Source organism: Ranitomeya imitator, chromosome 1 (assembly GCF_032444005.1).
Source record: "Ranitomeya imitator isolate aRanImi1 chromosome 1, aRanImi1.pri, whole genome shotgun sequence".
In the NCBI taxonomy this organism is placed as follows: Eukaryota; Metazoa; Chordata; class Amphibia; order Anura; family Dendrobatidae; genus Ranitomeya; species Ranitomeya imitator.
In genome coordinates, this window is record NC_091282.1 from 881318760 (window position 1) to 881338371 (window position 19612).

The window sequence follows — 19612 nt, forward strand, 5'->3', positions numbered from 1 at the left end:
CAAAAAAAAAAACCAAAACGTTAACAATCTTATAAAAAAAAAAAGAGTTTGATTAACCTACTGTCTCCTACTCCTCATTGGGGGACACAGGACCATGGGTGTTATGCTGCTGCAACTAGGAGGACACTAAGGGTATGTGCACACGTATTCTTGTCCACTGCAGATTTTTCCGCAGCAGATTTGATAAATCTGCAGGGCAAAAACGCTGCGTTTTTGCTGCAGATATATCGCGGTTTTTCTGCGGTTTTCACTGTCATTGTGGTTTTACAACTGCGGTTTTCCATAGGGGCAGCTGTAAAACCGCTGTGGAATCCGCAGAAAGAAGTGACATGTTGCGGAATGTAAACCGCTGCGTTTCCACGCGTTTTTTTCCGCAGCATGTGCACAGCGTTTTTGGTTTCCCGTAGGTTTACATTGTACTGTAAACTTATGGGTAACTGCTGCGGACCCGCAGCGTTTTCCGCATTGTGTGCACATACCCTTAGTAATACAGAAAGAATAGCTCCTCCCCTGCAGTATATACCCTCCTGCTCGCCCCAAGTGAACCAGTTCTTGCTTATTGTCTGTAGGAGGCTCTTGGGTCTGCTTTCAGACCCCACCGTTTTTATTTTTATTCTACTATTCCCTTAACAGAGCGAATGGGGGCGACGGACCCTTTCTAGGTTCCGATCTCCCCCGAACCATCAACAGGCAAAAACGCGGAGCGTCCCTCCCCGTACCCTTTCCTGCACCGTTGGATGCCAGCCCTGAGCTCACTTTACCAGCAACGGTTCCTTCATGTTCCGATCTCCGCCCCCCCTCTCCCCCCCCCTCCATAGCAGGCGACCACATGGAGTAGCCCTCCATTTTCCTCTCCTGGAGCCAGCGTAGCCGGACATGATGTTTGTGGCATCCGTGCAGCCCCCCACTGCATCACCACTGTTATAGCGGATGATGGAAGTCGGCAGAAGCTCTCCACCCTCTCCCTAACTATGGCGATGGTGGATTGAGCACCGGCCCACCGCATCTACCGTGAGTACACCTGCTGGGCTGAGGAGCTGGGAGGTCCTGTTCCCTGGGATAAGGGAGGTCCGCAGATACCTTTTAAGCCCGGGTCCGTGCGTCACGTCGCACAAATAGCGGTAGCGGCGCTGCAGGCCGCAACCGCAAGCTTAAAATTTAGCCCCCGGCTTTTCCCTCTTCCAGGCTGGAACGTTGACTCCGCCCACCGGTTATTACCGCCGCCCTCTCTCTGGCGCTTCTCGTTCTGCGAGAGGCGCCTTCTCTTCCTGATCTCGGCGGCCATCTTTTGAACAGGCTGATGCTGCAGCGCTTCTCCAGCGTTTTGAATCACAGCTTCAGGGAGCGATTTCTGTGGACATTGTGGACCTCCCCCGGGGACTCAAGACACAGGACATGGTTAAGCTGCAGAAACATAGCTTAACCCTTCCACTGCTAGTAAGCGCTCTCCTCAAGGCTACACTATGTCTCAATCAAAGCCTAACAAAAAGTCTGGGAAAACCCACACTGTGTTTTTTGCTGCTTGTACCTCTTGTAAGGTATCTCTACCCCGGGGTCACAATATTGCGTTATGCTCAGCTTGTGAACCGGTGACTGCTCAGGAACCACCTGTTACTGATACCGAACCCAGTGAGCCTAGTCCCCCAGAGTGGGCTACCTCCCTTACCCGGTCTATGGCATCCCTGGCCAAAGCACTAGACTCGTTCTGAGACCCTTCCTCTAACCAGGGCACTCTTACGGACAACGCTTCCGATGATCAGAATCCCTTGTACACTAGGGGTCGTACCTTACCAAGGAGCTCTCGCTCTTCCAGGAAAAGGACTCATGCCTTGTCCTCAGACCATCACCGGGTATCGGGTTCTGAGAGTTCCATTTCTCGCTCCCCTTCCCTTGGGGCCAGTAGAGAACCTGTTTCAGAGGACGATTCTGACACGTCCCTAGATCAGGAATTTCAACACGATCAGGAGACTCTCGACTCTCTCATTGAGTCAGTAAACAAGGCCCTGAAGCTAGATGAGGAACCTTTATCTAAAACGGATCATGCTGTGTCCTTTAAGAGGACCAAGCGGGCTCACAGAGTGTTCGCCAATCATCCCGAATTTAAGGAAATCGTTGAATCTCATAGGATCCGTCCAGATAAACGCTTCACAGGGCAAGAGCCCATGGAGTCAAAATATCCCTTTGCTCCTGATCTAAGAAAAGATTGGTCACAGTCTCCTCTGGTAGATCCTCCAGTATCAAACCTAGCTACTAAATCTATTTTATCCTCCTCACAGGGTGCCTCAATTAAAAACCCCACCGATAGTCAGGTCGACAATATGGCTCGTTCAACCTTTGAAGCCTCAGCAGCCGCACTCTTTCCATCTTTTGCCGCTACGTGGGTGGCTTAGGCTATGACCCATTGGGCTGAGGTCTTGTGCGACGGATGCGTCGTGTTTTGGCGGACCGTCAGCACAAAAAAATGTTCTAGGTACCGTTTTTTTGTGCGAACTCCGCCCCCTCCTCCCCGGACATTACAATGGGGCAACGGATGCATTGAAAAACTGCATCCGCTGCCCCCATTGTTCATTTATTTCACAACGTCCGTCGGTCCGACGCATGGCGACGGCCCTGTACCAACAGAAGTGTGAAAGTAGCCTTAGCCTAACGACTTTGGTTTTCTGTGTTGGCTTGTTTTTGAAATAGTTCATCCTGGTTAAATGTTAAGCTCCTACTGCTTTGTTACCAAACTGGTTCACTTGGAGCCAGCAGGAGGGTGTATACTGCAGGGGAGGAGCTATTCTTTCTGTATTACTTAGTCCTGTCTCCCCCAATGAATGGCTCGGAGAAAAGGATTTTACGGTGAGTACAAAAAAATCCCTGTTGTCACAATCTAATATATAAAGCTGTGTGTGTGTGTATGTATATATCGGCCACGCCCACTCCACATAGTCCCGCCCATGCCACAACTAGTGATGAGCGAGTATATTCGTTGCTCGAGATTTCCCGAGCAAGCTCGGGTGTCCTATGAGTATTTTTTTAGTGCTCGGAGATTTAGTTTTCTTCACCGCAGCTGAATGATTTACATCTGTTAGCCAGCATAAGTACATGTGGGGGTTGCCTGGTTGCTAGGAAATCCCCACATGTAATCAAGCTGGCTAACAGATGTAAATCATTCAGCTGCGGCACTGAAAACTAAATCTACGAGCACTAAAAAATACTTGGAGGACACCCGAGCGTGCTCGGGAAATCTCGAGCAACAAGTATACTCGCTCATCACTAGCCACAACCAATCACTTAGCATCTTTCATTTCAACATGGCTGTTTAAAAGATGAAAGCTGAGCTATGATTGGTTGCTATGAGCAACATAACAGGCACAGGCCACATCTAGCTCCGTCGTGTCTAGAATGGAGTTGCTTCGGTGAGGCGTTAACTCAATGGAAAGGGAGGAGCCTCATGGAAAGAGATGTGAGGGGCAAAATGAGAGATTTCAGGGAGAAAATGAGAGAAGGGAGGTGCTGCTGCAGTATGAGGCTGTGTATAGAGAAGAGTGAAGCGCTGCAGGTGAAGGCTGTGTATAAGGCCACATTCACACGTTCAGTATTTGGTCAGTATTTTACCTCCAGTATTTGAGCCAAAACCACGAGTGGGAAAAAAATACAGAAGTGGTGAAGTGTTTCTAATAAACTTTTCCTCTGATTGTTTTACTCCAAAGTTTACCTTACAAATACTGAGGTAATAATACTGACTAAATAACGTGTGAACGAGGTCTAATACAGGAGGAGACAGTATATACCTGTGTCATCTCCTCCTGTATATAGTATATATTTGTATGTCATCTCTTCCTGTGTATAGTATATACCTGTATGTCATCTCCCCTGTGTATAGTATATACCTGTATGTCATCTCCCCTGTATATAGTATATACAGGGGAGATGACATACAGGTATATGCTATATACAGTGGAGATGACATACAGATATATACTATATACAGGAGGAGATGACACACAGGTATATACTATATACAGGAGGAGATGACATACAGGTATATACTATATACAGGAGGAGATGACACAGGTATATACTGTATACAGGAGGAGATGACACAGGTATTTACTATATACAGGAGGAGATGACACACAGGTATATACAGGAGGAGATGACATACAGGTATATACTGTATACAGGAGGAGATGACACACAGGTATATACTATATACAGGAGGAGATGACACGCAGGTATATACTGAGGGGAAAATGACAGGTGTGAGGTCAAAATAACCACAGTTAGTTACTATGCCCGGGTAACGCCAGACTCTTCAGCTAATACATAAAGAAATGTAAAAATAAATATGTATGGTATGCATGTCTGCAAATGTCCGTTCTATCAAAGTATAAAATTATTTAACTCCTATAGTAAACCGTGTAAGTTTAAAATAATAAAAAAAAACCTTGCACTGCTTCGTCGATAGCCAAGTGAAAAAAAATAAAAAGTTAGGGGTCTCAAAAATGTTGACACACATTTTTTTTTTATTTTATTTTTTTTTAATGCTACCCTGTCTGGTGATTCATGCTGCCTGTACTTTGAGCAGTATGAATCCCAGCTTGCCTGCATGATTGCAGCCAGGTATATAATTCTCTGGATCACTCTGAAACTACCGAAATAAAATACTTTGAAGATCAGGTTGGGGACCATATCTGGACACCAGACTAGTCCAGTTTCGTCCCTTTGCTGGACTTTTCTTAGTGCCGCTGCAGGTGATTGACAAGTCTTCCTCTTGTGTACACAGGGGAGAGACTGTTCATTCGCCTGTAGCAGAGCTTGGAAGACCCGGCCAGGGGTGACGCCGTACTAGTGTGGTGTCCCGCTGTGGTCCCCAACCTGATCTTCGAAGTATTATTATTGTTTGTTCGTTTTTAAAACCTAATGAACGTTGTAAAACCAAAATCCAAAAAACATTGGCAGATTTGTTTTTTCTCTTTACCATTTTGCCCCATTTGGATTTTTTTGTTTCTTCTTTTTGAGTTGTATATGCTAAAATAAATGGTGTCTCTCAAAACTAAAATTCATCCCCCAGAAATGAAGCTCTCATATGACCAAGTCAGTGGAAAAATTGAAAAAGGTTTTGTTTTGGGCTTTTTAAGCAAAAAGAAAAAAAAACACGTTATCAATAAGTGGTTATAACCCAAAACCCCAAACGTTCTATCTATATAAAAGCTCCTTCCAGACTAGGATAGCTTTGTAAGACTTTTAAGTTTGCTTCCAATGGATATAAATGCACTACTTATGAAAGTCATTTAGAAAACCCTATAAGAAGTGGATACTTTGATGTTTGATATGGCTGTTTCAGGATCCTTAATTTATTGAAGAAGCGGCTCTGTTTTTTGCAGCTTATCTCATGCCACGTGTAAAGCGCCATGGAGTAAACGGTGCTATAAAAATGACTAATGATCTACTATATAATTGTCTAAGGGTCACTTCCGTCTGTCTTTCTGTCACAGATATTCATTGGTCGCTTCCTCTGTCTGTCATGGAAATCTAAGTCGCTGATTGGTCGTGGCTGTTCTGATGCGACCAATCAGCGCCGGGCACAGTCCGGAATTAAATGGCCGCTCCTTCCTCCCCGCAGTCAGTGCCCGGCGCCCGCATACTCCCCTCTAGTCAGCGCTCACACAGGGTTAATGGCAGCGTTGACTGCGGTGTAACGCACTCGGTTAACGCTGCTATTAACCCTGTGTGACCAACGTTTTACTATTCATGCTGCCTATGCAGCATGAATAGTAAAAAGATCTAATGTTAAAAATAATAAAAAAAATAAAAAATAGTTATATACTCACCCTCCGTTGGCCCCCAGATCAAAGCGGTTACCGACGCTCCTCGCGACGCCCCTGTGACCGCTCCATGCATTGTGGTCTCGCGAGATGATGAGGTGCGGTCTCGCGAGACCGCTACGTCATCATCTCGCGAGACCGCAATGCACGCTTCAGACCGGAGCTATTTTTTATTTTAATTCTTTTTTTTTTTTTAACAGGGATATGGTGCCCACATTGCTATAGACTGTGTGGGCTGTGCAATATACTATGTGGGCTGTGCAATATACTACGTGGGCTGTGCAATATACTACGTGGGCTGTGCAATATACTACGTGGGCTGTGCAATATACTACGTGGGCTGTGCAATATACTACGTGGGCTGTGCAATATACTACGTGGGCTGTGCAATATAATACGTGGGCTGTGCAATATACTACGTGGGCTGTGCAATATACTACGTGGGCTGTGCAATATACTACGTGGGCTGTGCAATATACTACGTGGGCTGTGCAATATACTACGTGGGCTGTGCAATATACTACGTGGGCTGTGCAATATACTACGTGGGCTGTGCAATGTACTACGTGGGCTGGGCAATGTACTACGTGGGCTGGGCAATGTACTACGTGGGCTGCGCAATGTACTACGTGGGCTGCGCAATGTACTACGTGGGCTGCGCAATGTACTACGTGGGCTGCGCAATGTACTACGTGGGCTGCGCAATGTACTACGTGGGCTGCGCAATGTACAACGTGGGCTGCGCAATGTACAACGTGGGCTGCGCAATGTACAACGTGGGCTGCGCAATGTACAACGTGGGCTGCGCAATGTACAACGTGGGCTGCGCAATGTACAACGTGGGCTGCGCAATGTACAACGTGGGCTGCGCAATGTACAACGTGGGCTGCGCAATGTACTAAGCATACATATTCTAGAATACCCGATGCGTTAGAATCGGGCTACCATCTAGTGATAAACAATAATGCCATCTATTATTGTGTTGCTTAAATCGCACCATCATATTCTGCAGTGTTTTACAGACATTATCATCGCTGTCCCCATTGGGGCTCACAACCTAAATTCCCTATTAGTATGACTTAGGAGTGTGAGAGGAAACCGGAGAACCTGGAAGAAACCCACACAAACACAGGGAGAACATACAAACTTCTTTTAAGGCCAGTCTCACGCGTCCAGATAATTCCGGTACCGGAATTATCCGTGTCCGTGTTCTTACGTTGAACATCAGTGTGGCACACGTGCGGCAGCTGTGTGCCGACTGAGGACCACACGGACCGTGCAGGAGACAGCGCTAGAGTTAAGCGCTGTCCCCTGCGTGTGGTGCTGAAGCCGGTATTCATCCCTTCTTCCCAGCAGCGTTCGCTGGAAAGAAGGAATGAATAATCTTTTTTTTATTTATTTTTGTTTTTAAAATAAAGTTGCCGGTAATCTGCCCCCTCCCACCCCCTGTGCCCCCCGCTGGCATTAAAATACTTACCCAGCTCCCTCGGCGCTTACATCCTCTCAGCGTCGCTGCTTGTCCTGTATGAGCAGTCACGTGGTGCCGCTTATTACAGTAATGAATATGCGGCTTCACCCCTATGAACATGCTGCTTTTTTTACCGCGATGCGGTAACAAAATTGCAGGATGATAGGATGCATATGTTTTTAATGTGTTTTTATAGCGTTTTTATCGCGCGAAAAAAGCGTGAAAAAACCTGAACGTGTGCACATACCCTTAACCCTTCTAACTTCCCAATTAAAAAAAAAAATGTATGATTCAAAAGTTTTGCAGATGTAAAGGAGACATGTGGGAAATATTATTTATTAACTTTTTGTGTGACATAACTCCTCTGGTTTAAGGGAATTAAAAAGAATTAAAAGTTTGAAAATTGCTAAATTTTCTCCAAATTTCCAATATTTTCTCAAATAAAAAAGTCGTATCAAACAAAATTTACCACTATCATGAAGTACAATATGTCGCAAAAAAAAACAATCTCAGAATCACCGGGATCCGTTAAAGCGTTCCAGGGTTATTACCTCATACAGTGACACTGGTCAGAATTGTAAAATTTAGCCTTGTCATGAAGATGAGAAATTGTCTCCGTCACTAAGAGGTTAAACTGGAACGTAATATTAACCCCTTAGTGACCGAGCCAAATTTTTGAAATCTGACCAGTGTCACTTTATGTGGTAATAACTCTGCAACGCTTCAACAAATCCCAGTGATTTTGAGATTGTTTTTTCATGACACATTATACTTTATGATAATGGTAAATTTTGTTCAACATTTTTTGTGTTTATTTGTAAAAAATATAAAAAATTTTAGAAAAATGTTAAAAAATTAGCAATTTTCTAAATTTGAATGATTATCCCGTTAATCCAGATAGTCATACAACAGCAAACCATTAATAAATAACATTTCCCACATGTCTGCTTTACATCAGCACCATTTGTAAAATGTTATTTTATTTTGTTAGCATTTTAGGAGGTTTAAAAATGTAGCAACAATTTTTCATTTTTTCAAAGAAATTTACAAAATTTATTTTTTTAGGGACTTATCCATGTTTGAAGTGACTTTAGGGGTCCCATATATTGGGAAACCCACAAACGTGATACCATTTTAAAAACAGCACCCCTAAACATATTGAAAACTGCGGTCAGGTAGTTTATTAACCCTTCAGGTGCTTTACAGGAATTAATGCAAAGTGGTATGACAGAAATGAAAATGTGTATTTTTACCACCTAAATGTTGCTAACTTCTAAACAGATTACTACAGCCGTCAGACTCTAAGGCCACTATTTGGTCATGAATTGCCATGGCAAATATCAGGACAACAAAATCATGATCTGAGGGCACCAATTGTGACAAAGAAGAAGCCCCCACACACGGTTAACCATTTATAATGATGTAGTCACTATTGACAGCAGCATCTAAGGGGTTAAACAGATTTAGATGGTGCAAATACTGATCGTGGCTGGTACAGCAAGTTGTCAGCTATAGTGTACAGCCGACAGATGCTGGATTGTCATCTGTATGGGGAGGCTATTCTCTTATATCTCAGGTCAGTTAAAAGACGTATTGGCGGTCATTAAGGGGTTAAATCCAGGAAATCAACATTAAATTGTTTATTATGTTTCTGATGCTTCTTTACCCCTTTTTTTAGGTTTATTTTGGCAATCTCCAAAACGTCCACCTACTCCAATAGAATTTGATATAGACGATCAATTGTAAGTATATATTTGGGTTATGGGTACATGGAAGAGTTTCTTAAAGTGAGACCTACATTTGCTATTATTTGTGCTTTACATAAGTTGATGAGTGATAACATTAAAATGACTGTCCGTTGAAGCGAATAACACTGCGTGTCATGATAGCTCCTGTTGAGTGGTGAGATATATTGGGTAGCAACAGAGTTATTGAAGTTGATTTTTGGAAGCAGAAAAAGTGAGTAAGCTTAAAGGGAATCAGTCAGTAGGATCAATCCTCCTAAGCCATCTGCATTGGCATATAGGTCATAGAAAGTTGAATAAAATGATATCTTGATATCCTCGATCCAATGTCTTATTCCCAAGAAATCCATGTTTTTCTTAAAATGTAAATGAATTGAATTAAGATCTATGAGCCGAATATAGATCTCCCTGAAAAATCTGCCTCCAGAGCTTATTCTAAATGAAAGATAGCGTTACCAGTGTGAGACATGTAGATCAGGAGAGCTGACTGTCAGTCATTACATGCCTCACACTGGTAACACCTCTTTTTCATTTAAAACCAGATCTGGAGGCACGCTCTTTGGAAGATCTCTGTTCAGCCCCTAGATCCTAACAATTTACAAATTAAGAAAAATGTTGATTTCTCTGCAATAAGACCTTGGATCACACTGTCCGTTTATACGGTTTACGAAGGCTGGTCCTATTAATGATCTGAATAATTTTGAGATGAGCCAAACTGTGATAGTTACATTGGTTCAGAGCATTTCAAAAACAAACAAAAAAAGTGGTCCACGGACTGACTCCTGAATGATTCATTTGGAGAATTTCTGGAATGGCTGTTTTTTTGTTCACCTCTGGAAACGTGGAAAAAAAAGTAATTTATTACCTCTCTGAGCTTCCTTGGTTTTAGAATCCATAGAAGAGTCCTTGTTTAGAACGGATAATGAAACCCTGCTGTGTTTTCTGGCCAGCAATGTGGTTAGAAAATGGATAAGTTTTGATCCAGCATTCCCATAAATAGTTTTAAAAAAAAATAAAAAAAAAAACACCTTTTTATTCTGGGGGAAAAAAAAAGAGTGGGCGATTTAAAAATTAAGTGTAGGTGATGAGTTTTGAACCTCCAAGGGTTTCCAATCATAGCCAAAAACTATTAATAGCCAAAGGTATTTATACCATTTTCCATCAAAGGGAGTAGCTAAAGAATCAAGAACTTCAGAAACGTATATGAATTAATACCAGCACAGGTATAGTATCAATTAGTCTTTAGTCAATAAATATACATTAGATCAGTTTTGAACCTGTCAGTATGTGGGATTTCGTGTTTAAAATTCCAACGTGCCTCTTTTATTAAAAGTGTATGCTGACAATTGCTCCCTCTTATAGGTCTGTTCTCTCTCTGTTCCTTGTGCACCAGCAAGAGAGAGATCACCTAAATGGGTCTATAAAAAAAGTCTAAGTGCACCTGATGGGGACCATTACAGCAATAAAGCTTTAAAAACATGTTGTAGAACTTAAAACGCGTGACCCATACCTCTCTACCACACCGAAACAAACTTCTATCAATAACACTAATATTGTTTTCTCTACCACTTTCGTTTCTGATTTTAAAAAATCACAATCAGTATTACACCATATTCCCATCTAATGTCAAGATGCCAACTTGGCAGATTCTAAATATTGGTAGGTATGCCGCGAGACTTGGTCTGCCTATTGGTGATTTGTAGTGATGAGCGAGTATACTCGTTACTCGAGATTTCCCGAGCACGCTTGGGTGTCCTCCGAGTATTTTTTAGTGCTCGGAGATTTAGTTTTCATCGCTGCAGCTGAATGATTTACATCTGTTAGCCAGCATAAGTACATGTGGGGGTTGCCTGGTTGCTAGGGAATCCCCACATGTAATCAAGCTGGCTAACAAATGTAAATCTTTAATCTGCGGCGCTGAAAACTAAATCTCCGAGCTCTAAAAAATACTTGGAGGTCACCCGAGCATGCTCAGGAAATCTTGAGTAACGAGTATATTCGCTCATCACTAGTGATTTGGTCTCCCCCAGCCTGTACACTCATACTCAGTCTCAAAACACACTTGACTCACTACAAGTGATGAACGAAGTTTCTATCAGGAAATCTCTGCATGTGTTGTGTCTGTCGAACAACTGCGAGCCATGCAGGTTCGGGGACTCGAACATATTCTTTGAGCACGCCAAAGTCACTCGGTTAGCACATGATCATGCTCAGATAACACATTATACAAGCATATTCGCTCATCACTACTCACTACCAAAGGATCATTTACTTGTGCTGTATCTCGATGTGCTAAATGCTGAAAAATTAAAAAATCCAAGGAAATCAAATCCAACCAATACATTTGATAACCTCAATTTCTTTATTACTTATATCACAACACATGTTGTGTATGCCACTAACTGTCATGAATGTAAAAAAAAAAACAGTTTATCGAATGTATAACCAGAAAATTAAATGGACATATTTATGGTTCTGTGCCATTAAAGGGAACCTGTCACCCCCAAAATCAAAGATGAGGTAAGCCCACCAGCATCAGGGGCTAATCTACAGCATTCTGTAATGCTGTAGATAAGCCCCCAATGTATCCTAAAAGATGATAAAAAGATGTTATATTATACTCACCTGAGCGGGCGGTTCGATCCGATGGGCGTCGCGGTCCGGTCCGGGGCCTCTCATCTTCTTACGATGACGTCCTCTTGTCTTCACGCTGCAGCTCCGGCGCAGGCGTACTTTGCCTGCCCTGATGAGGGCAGAGCAAAGTACTGCAGTGCGCAGGCGCTGGGCCTCTCTGACCTTTCCTGGCGCCTGTGCACTGCAGTACTTTGCTCTGCCCTCAACAGTCAGACAAAGTACGCCTGCGCCGGAGCCACAGCGTGAAGACAAGAAGGGGACGTCATCGTAAGAAGATGGGAGGCCCCGGACTGGACCACGACGCCCACTTCAGCGGGACCGCTCCTGGGTGAGCATAATCTAACCTCTTTTTCTTATCTTTCAGGATACATCCGGGGCTTATCTACAGCATTCCAGAATGCTGTAGATAAGCCCCTGATGCCGGTGGGCTTAGCTCACCTTTGATTTTGGGGGTGACAGGTTCCCTTTAATGTTTTCTCCTCATACCATAAAAAAATATCTAGAAATGAAGCCCCATGTATTGAGGAAAAGAGAGGCAAAAATTATTTGAATATCCGAATAAGAAAAAAATGTATAGATCCATTAAGAGCAAATATACCAAAAAGCCCCGGCTATAAATTGCTTAAGAATAGTGATGAGTGAGTGTACTCGTTGCTCGGGTTTTCTCGAGCACGCTCTGGTGACCTCCAAGTATTTTAGTGTTCGGAGATTTAGTTTTTCTTGCCGTAGCTGAATGATTTACATCTGTTAGCCAGCATAAGTACATGTGGGGGTTGCCTGGTTGCTAGGGAATCCCCACATGTAATCAAGCTGGCTAGTAGCTGTAAATCATGCTGCTGAGGCATAAACTTAATCTCCGAGCAGTCATAAATACTCAGAGGTCACCCGAGCAACGAGTACACTCACTCATCACTACTTAAGAACCCTTGCTGAATTGAAACGCGTCACCTACTCTATGAATTTTTTAATCTCCTTCTATCTTCTCCCATTTTTCCTCACTATGATGACTATGAATTTTTTTTTATTTTTTTTTTTAATAAAGGTATGATTTTAACTATTTTGGAAATGCTGGATCTTGCCTAAAACATACATGACCATATCAGAACTTAGTAATTAAGTGATAGAAGTTGAACTTCAGTCTGAAATCAACATGTCCTCCAACAATCAGTCGGCATACACATTAGAGTGGAGGAACTCTCGCTTCTGCATAGCGCCGGGCGCTCAGAAGCGAGAGGAACATGTGAATTGCGGTGGGGGCCGGGTAAAAGGGATTTTCACAGTTTTTTTTATAGTCCGGCCCTCCAACGGTCTGAGGGACAGTGGACTGGCCCCCTGTGTAAAAAGTTTGGGGACCCCTGCATTAGACCATTGACTGAACCCATCAATATCGGCAGGTTTGACAGATATTAGTCTTAGGCCGGTTTGCCATTAGCGTATGACATACGATGATTCTGTCATGCGAGAGCATCGGATGCGATATGCTAATGACCCTCGGCTCCTGCTCAGCTGCCAGCGTGAGCCAAGTGTTATGCGTCTGTGCTCCGAGCCTCCCGCACAGAGAGAATCAGAGCACAGCTGTGGAGGAGATGGAGGAAGTAATTTCTCCATCTCGTCTGCTGCCGGTGTTGGCAGGAATCGCACTGAACTTGGGTGATATCTGACTGCAATGCGATGTTTCACTCGCACCCATAGACTTTTATGGGATGAGTGCAATCTGATTTTTTTTTTTTTTATCGGATTGCACTCTTCTGAATGAATCGCAAGTGGGAATGAGCCCTTAGGGTGTTCTTTAAGGAGGTTTACCCATGAGCAAGTTAATTTTAATCAACACTTTGAATAATAAGAAGTTTCACTATTGGATGTGTTAAACAAAAAAAAAATGTTCCTGTGCTGAGATCTTATAAAAGTGCCCGTGCTGTGTAATGGCTGTTTTTGACGTTGTAGAAACATGGTCTGATCATACCACAGCTCCTGGGCGGGGGAGGAAGTAAAAGAGAAAAGAGAGTATACAGACAGGACAGAATGGGATGGCAGCTGATTTCTGTGAGATAAAACATTGTCTAAAAATAAATGAGCAGTAAAATGTTTTACCTCACAAAAATAATAATCTGCAATCCCCTGCTGTAATGTCTGTGTACTCTCTTGCTCCCCCCGCCCAGGAGCTGTGGTATGATCAGACCATGTTCCTGCACAGTCAGACACAGACATTACACCTTACACAGCAGGGGCACATTTCTAACAACACATCCAATTGTGGAACATATTATTTCAAGGTCTATTGATTTAAAAAGTATTTTGTTATTGGGACAATCCCATTAAGTCTCCAAATTCCCTGGATCAACCTGATTGAGCATCTGCGGGATATGCTGGGGAAACATGCGCTTAAAAGATCATCATCTGTAATGACTTTGTACCAGATGGCACAGGACTAGTGATGAGCGAGTGTACTCGTTGCTCTGGTTTTCCCGAGTACGGTAGGGTGATCTCCGAGTATTTATGACTGCTCGGAGATTTAGTTTTCCTTGCTGCAGCTGGATAATTTGCGGCTACTAAACAGCTTGATTACATGTGGGGATTCCCTAGCAACCAGGCAACCCCCACATATACTCAGGCTGGCTAGTAGCTGTAAATCATGCAGCTGCAGCAAGGGAAACTAAATCTCCGAGCAGTCATAAATACTCGGAGATCACCCGAGCAAGGAGTATACTCGCTCATCACTACACAGGATGCTTTCAGACGTCTTGCGGAGTCCATGTCTCCGCTGTTTTGGCAGTACGAGGAGGACTTGCATAATATTAGTGCGGTGGTTCTTTAGTTTACTCTGATTCTGTACTTGGATAAAAGGCCATAGTGTTTCTTGCCATATAGGCGTGCTACTTACACAATGTCCTCACAGCGTGTTTGCCATTTGTCTAGGCATATCAGCTTCATACTCAGTGCGGCCAAACTATTTGCAGAAATTTACAGCATCAAGTTCACTGAAAAGGTAAAGTACAGTAAGCAGATGGGTGTTCTCTTGGTGTATTTGTATTGTGTGTACCATAGCTCAAGTTGTAGTTGCAGCAGTCACTGTTCAGTCACATCTCACGGTCAGCCATGGTGGATGCTCAGTTTACAGGAGATGCCGGTGTCACTTTTGGAGTAATGCCCTCATCTTACAGCCATTAATAAATAAACTCATTATCGATGCAAGACATTTTGGATCCATTGCTTTAGGGCTATTCGGTCTCCGGCTCTGATTGCCGACATCATGCTGATTAACAGCTGGCTTCTCACAGTCACAAAGCGGGCAGGCGGCTGTCAGTCAGCATGACATCAACAGTCCCAACCCATCAACAGAACAAAGCCAAGGAGAAGCATTTGCTCTGTCAACGTGATGTCAGTGGAAGCCACAGGAGCGGGACCGCTCTGAGAAAACAGAGATTGGAGCTGGGCAGAACCGTCAGGTAGTTGGCAATTATCTGCATGTTGGTTCTTAGGTGCACCGTAAAAAAAAAAGTCCTCGATAATTCCATTAATGGTTGCATAGTTGTTTAATTTTTGAGATCTGTGCCAGATTTCCTCACAAGTACATCATATCATTAGATTGTTTTAAGCAGGTTCTCCCTTTTGAAAACGTAATTTGTAGCTACTTTTAACCCCTTCCCGACATTAAATGTACTGCTATTCCAATGTCTGGTTTCTGACTTTGATGCAGGCATAGGAGACGACTTTTTCATTGCTGGCGGCAGATGATGGCTGCGTTACATAGCCATCATCTGCCTCCAACAGCAGTGAGCAGAGCTGAGCTCCACCTGCTGCTGTTAGCATCTTAAATGCAACTGTCGATCTCTGACCGCAGAATTTAAAGTGCGTGAACTGGAGGAGGAGGCATTGATACCCAACATCATAATCATGTGGGGCCAATGGGTTGTCATGGCCCCCGTGCCTGCCATGATAGTAGTCCTGTGGCAGGCCTTTGTAGGAGAGTGTAATTTTTACTGTATACTGCAATTCCATAGTATGAATCACCCCTTTTCCCCTATTAAAAATAAAGAAATTGGAAAAAATATACAGTTTTATCATCAGATCGGACTTTTACAGACATATCTAATATATAATTGCCTAGAATACTACTTCCTGCAATTTGTGCCAACTTCCGTGGCTTTGTCCGGAGCTAATGTCCGGAGCTAATGTCCGGAGATAAGTGACGTCAACAGTGTCCAGTGTCTGATTGGTTGCCGCCTGCTGCGAGCGACCAATCAGAAACGTGCCGTACTGTGACACACTCCGCCCGCCATTTTGGTGTGATTTTTGAATTTTTACCTCACAGCAAGTTTCTACTGCGTGGAGGCGGGCCCAGTGACGTTGCTCTTCAAGCTCCTGCCGAATTTCAAGTATATATGGATTCTAGACTCCCGATTCTTTAGAATCGGGCTGCCATCTAGTTAGATTATAAAACTAGTCAAAGCATCGGGTCTACCCTAAAATGGTATCAATGAATATACCCGCTCGCTCCTCATAAACCAAAAAATTAAATCACTATGGGTCTTGGAACATGACAACACTAGCAAAAAAAATAACCTTTCACCACTTGAAAAAAAAACCCTAGACCTATACTGCCGGATCATTTTTACTACACCGTGTATGATATAAAATCAGAACCATAAAATCAATGATGAAATTACATTTTACCGCCATTAGAATTTTTCTTTTCCCGTCTTCCTGTACATAAAAAGGAATGTTGTCATTGAAAACTACAACTTGTCCCGCAAAAAGAAAAAAAAAAAAGCAAGCTCTCGTACAGCAATGTGGCCTGAAAAGTGAAAAATGAAAATACAAAAAAATGGAAGGTGATGCAGGTGATGATAGAAGAATGCAGATTCCGTCTGTTAAATGAAAGGCCACACTGTTCTAACAGAGCATGAAACCTTTGTGCGCGTTCTCACGCCGCCGAATACTCGCCATTCATACTTTACTTGCACTCTCCTGTTAATTAGTGCTTTTTTTCTTAATTAACCCTGAATCCAGTCTCCTGGCTGAACTTGATCTGTGCAATTCTGAACTGTTTGGATAAGTAGCAAGCAGGCAGCATAATGACACGTGGGCAATCTTGTTTTTCTGGACTTTTACTTTTACGGATGAAGGCACCAAAATACGATCGACCATATCTTGGTTCCTGCTTCAGATAGGCGGATACAGCTGAAAATGATGTCCGACAGAGCATACAGGGATTCCGTCTGCCAGCCTGTCCGTTTTAGTGCATCTGTCCTACTGCGTGTCCTGGCAGTCGCCATGGTTACAATCCTGACATAGTGCCGTAGATGAAGAAAACCTTTTAGCTAAATAAATGTATTTATACAAATACATTTTTCTCTTTTTCTCAGAAGAGGCAATTTGCATATTATATTTCCCAGAGGAGCATTGCACGGCGAATAAGCCTCCTTACCTTGACAAGCCAGAGCTGGTATGTCACTCTCCATAAGGAGAAACGATACCCCTTAGACCCCAGTCCAGAGCCTCTCACCTAGCCAAATCAGTTCTCATGCTTTGCACTGACGAGGGCCAACAGCCCGAAAGACCGTGTCTGCGAATTGAGATATTGATTTGGCTTTTATCCTAAGTCATATTACACGACTCGTTAAAGGGTTGATTGTGACTTGTAGGATCGCTACTTCCAACAGGTGGCGCTATAGAGTTCAAGTCCTCTTTTTCTCAGAAGAGGCAATTTGCATATACAAATAGATTGTATTTAAATATGTATTATTTATCTAATGTATTAATTTTATTACACTTCTTGGAGATTCCCCTTTAAAGGGAATCGGTCACCTGTTTTTTTGTTCTCACACCTGTGAGCACCATGATATAGGCACAAATTCTGATACCGGCAGTGTATCCCTTACTAGGCTGCTTGGTCCAGTTAGGGTAAAATCACGGTTTTTCTCTGCTGAGTTCTTTATATCAACACCCACACCACAGATTGACAGCTTTCTCCCTATGCCAAGTGTACACCGAAACCTGCCAATCAGTGGCGGGGGTGAGGTTATACCGAGCTTATGAATATAGAGCATCACTTAGTAGCAGGTTTGCTAGTCCTGTAGTGATGATCTCCCTCTGAGTAAAACAGTGATTTTATCAAAACTACGCTAAGTAGCCTAGTAAGTAACTTATCACTGGAATCGGGATCTTTTTCTCTACATGATGCTGCTCTGAGATTAGGTGGCAAAATACTGGTGACAGGTTCCCTTTATGTCCTATTAACATACTGGGCTTAAGGTGTTGGCACGTCATCATATACCTTGCTCTGCCAAATCCTTCCATAGTCTGAGCTGCTCTAATGGTCGCATGATCTCTGGATCAGAAGCTCCTGGCTTCCTCTGCTGTCACATGAAAATCTCCCTAAATTCTGAGCTTTGCAAACTGACATGTGGGCGTGGCTTCTCGCATGAGTGGGCGACACTCCATTCAGCTGAGCTCACAGATGTTACTGTTGTACATTCTGCTGCAAACACATTTGTTTGTTTCTTTCTATCTATCCATTCGTCAATCTATCTCTGTAACTCATCTATCTATCTAGTGTGTCTGTCTAGTCAATCGATCTATCCTATCGAGTCCATCTGTTAGGTTGGTTTCACATTTGCGTCTGTGCGCCCTGCGTTTCATCCGCATTGATCCGCATGTGTCATGCGTACCTATCTTTAACCCCTTACCGACCTCCGCCGTACTATTATGGCAGAGGTTGGATCCCCTGCTTTGATGTGGGCTCCGGCACGGAGCCCACCTCAAAGCCTGGATATGTCAGCTGTTTTGAACAGCTGACATGTGCCCGCAATAGCGGCGGGTGAAATCGCGATTCACCCACCGCTATTAACTAGTTAAATGCCGCTGTCAAATGATGACAGGGGCATTTAACCGGCGCTTCCGGCCGTGCGGCCGGAAATGCACACATCACCGACCCCCGTCACATGATCGGGGGTCAGCGATGCGTCGGCATAGCAACCAGAGGTCTCCTTGAGATCTCTATGGTTGCTGATGTCGGCTTTCTGTGAGCGCCACCCTGTGGTCGGCGCTCATAGCAAGCCTGTAATTCAGCTACATAAGAGCGATCTATGCATCGCTCCAATGTAGCAGAGCCGATCGAGTTGTGCCAGCTTCTAGCCTCCCATGGAGGCTATTGAAGCATGGCAAAAGTAAAAAAAAAAAAGTTTAAAAAATAATAAAAAGATTAAATCACCCCCCTTTCGCTCCATTTAAAATAAAACAATAAAAAACCTTAACATATTTGGTATCGCCACGTTCAGAATGGCCCGATCTATCAATTAAAAAAAAGAATCAACCTGATCGCTAAACAGCCTAGCGAGCAAAAAAATTTGAAACACCAGAATTACCGTTTTTTGTTCGCCACAACATTGCATTAAAATGAAATAACGGGCGGTCAAAAAAATGAAAAATGGAGACGCTACGGGTATTGGAAAATTGCGAAACATTTTTTTTGTTTGTTTTGTTTTTTTTTAGCAAACTTTGGAATTTTTTTTTACCACTTAGATAAAACGTAACCTAGACATGTTTGGTGTCTATGAACTCGTAATGACCTGGAGAATCAAAATGGCAGGTCAGTTTTAGCATTTAGCGAACCTAGCAGAAAAGCCAAACAAAAAACAAGTGTGGGATTGCCCTTCTTTTGCAATTTCACCGCACTTAAAAATTTTTTCCCGTTTTCTAGTACACGACATGCTAAAACCAATGATGTCATTCAAAAGTACAACTTGTCCCGCAAAAAATAAGCCCTCACATGGCCATATTGACGGAAAAATAAAAAAGTTATGGCTCTGGGAAGGAGGGGAGCGAAAAACGAGAACGGAAAAGGGCAAGGTCGTGAAGGGGTTAACATGATGTACGCATAGACATGCATTCCCTTGCGGATGCGTACGCATGCTTCGTTTTGAGGTGTGCGGTGGAGTCTCGCAAACGCA

General features: G+C 43.3%; 1 protein-coding gene across 4 annotated transcripts in view; it reads left to right on the top strand.

The window, feature by feature from the left end:
- Positions 1–19612, top strand: part of UBA6 (ubiquitin like modifier activating enzyme 6) — a 152625-nt gene that overhangs the window by 113364 nt on the left and 19649 nt on the right. For all 4 annotated transcript variants that reach the window (XM_069743113.1, XM_069743115.1, XM_069743116.1 and 1 more), the window contains 2 exons: positions 8960–9023; positions 14577–14646. In XM_069743113.1, coding sequence (XP_069599214.1) covers positions 8960–9023; positions 14577–14646 — 134 coding nt within the window. The remainder of the gene's footprint in view (positions 1–8959; positions 9024–14576; positions 14647–19612) is intronic.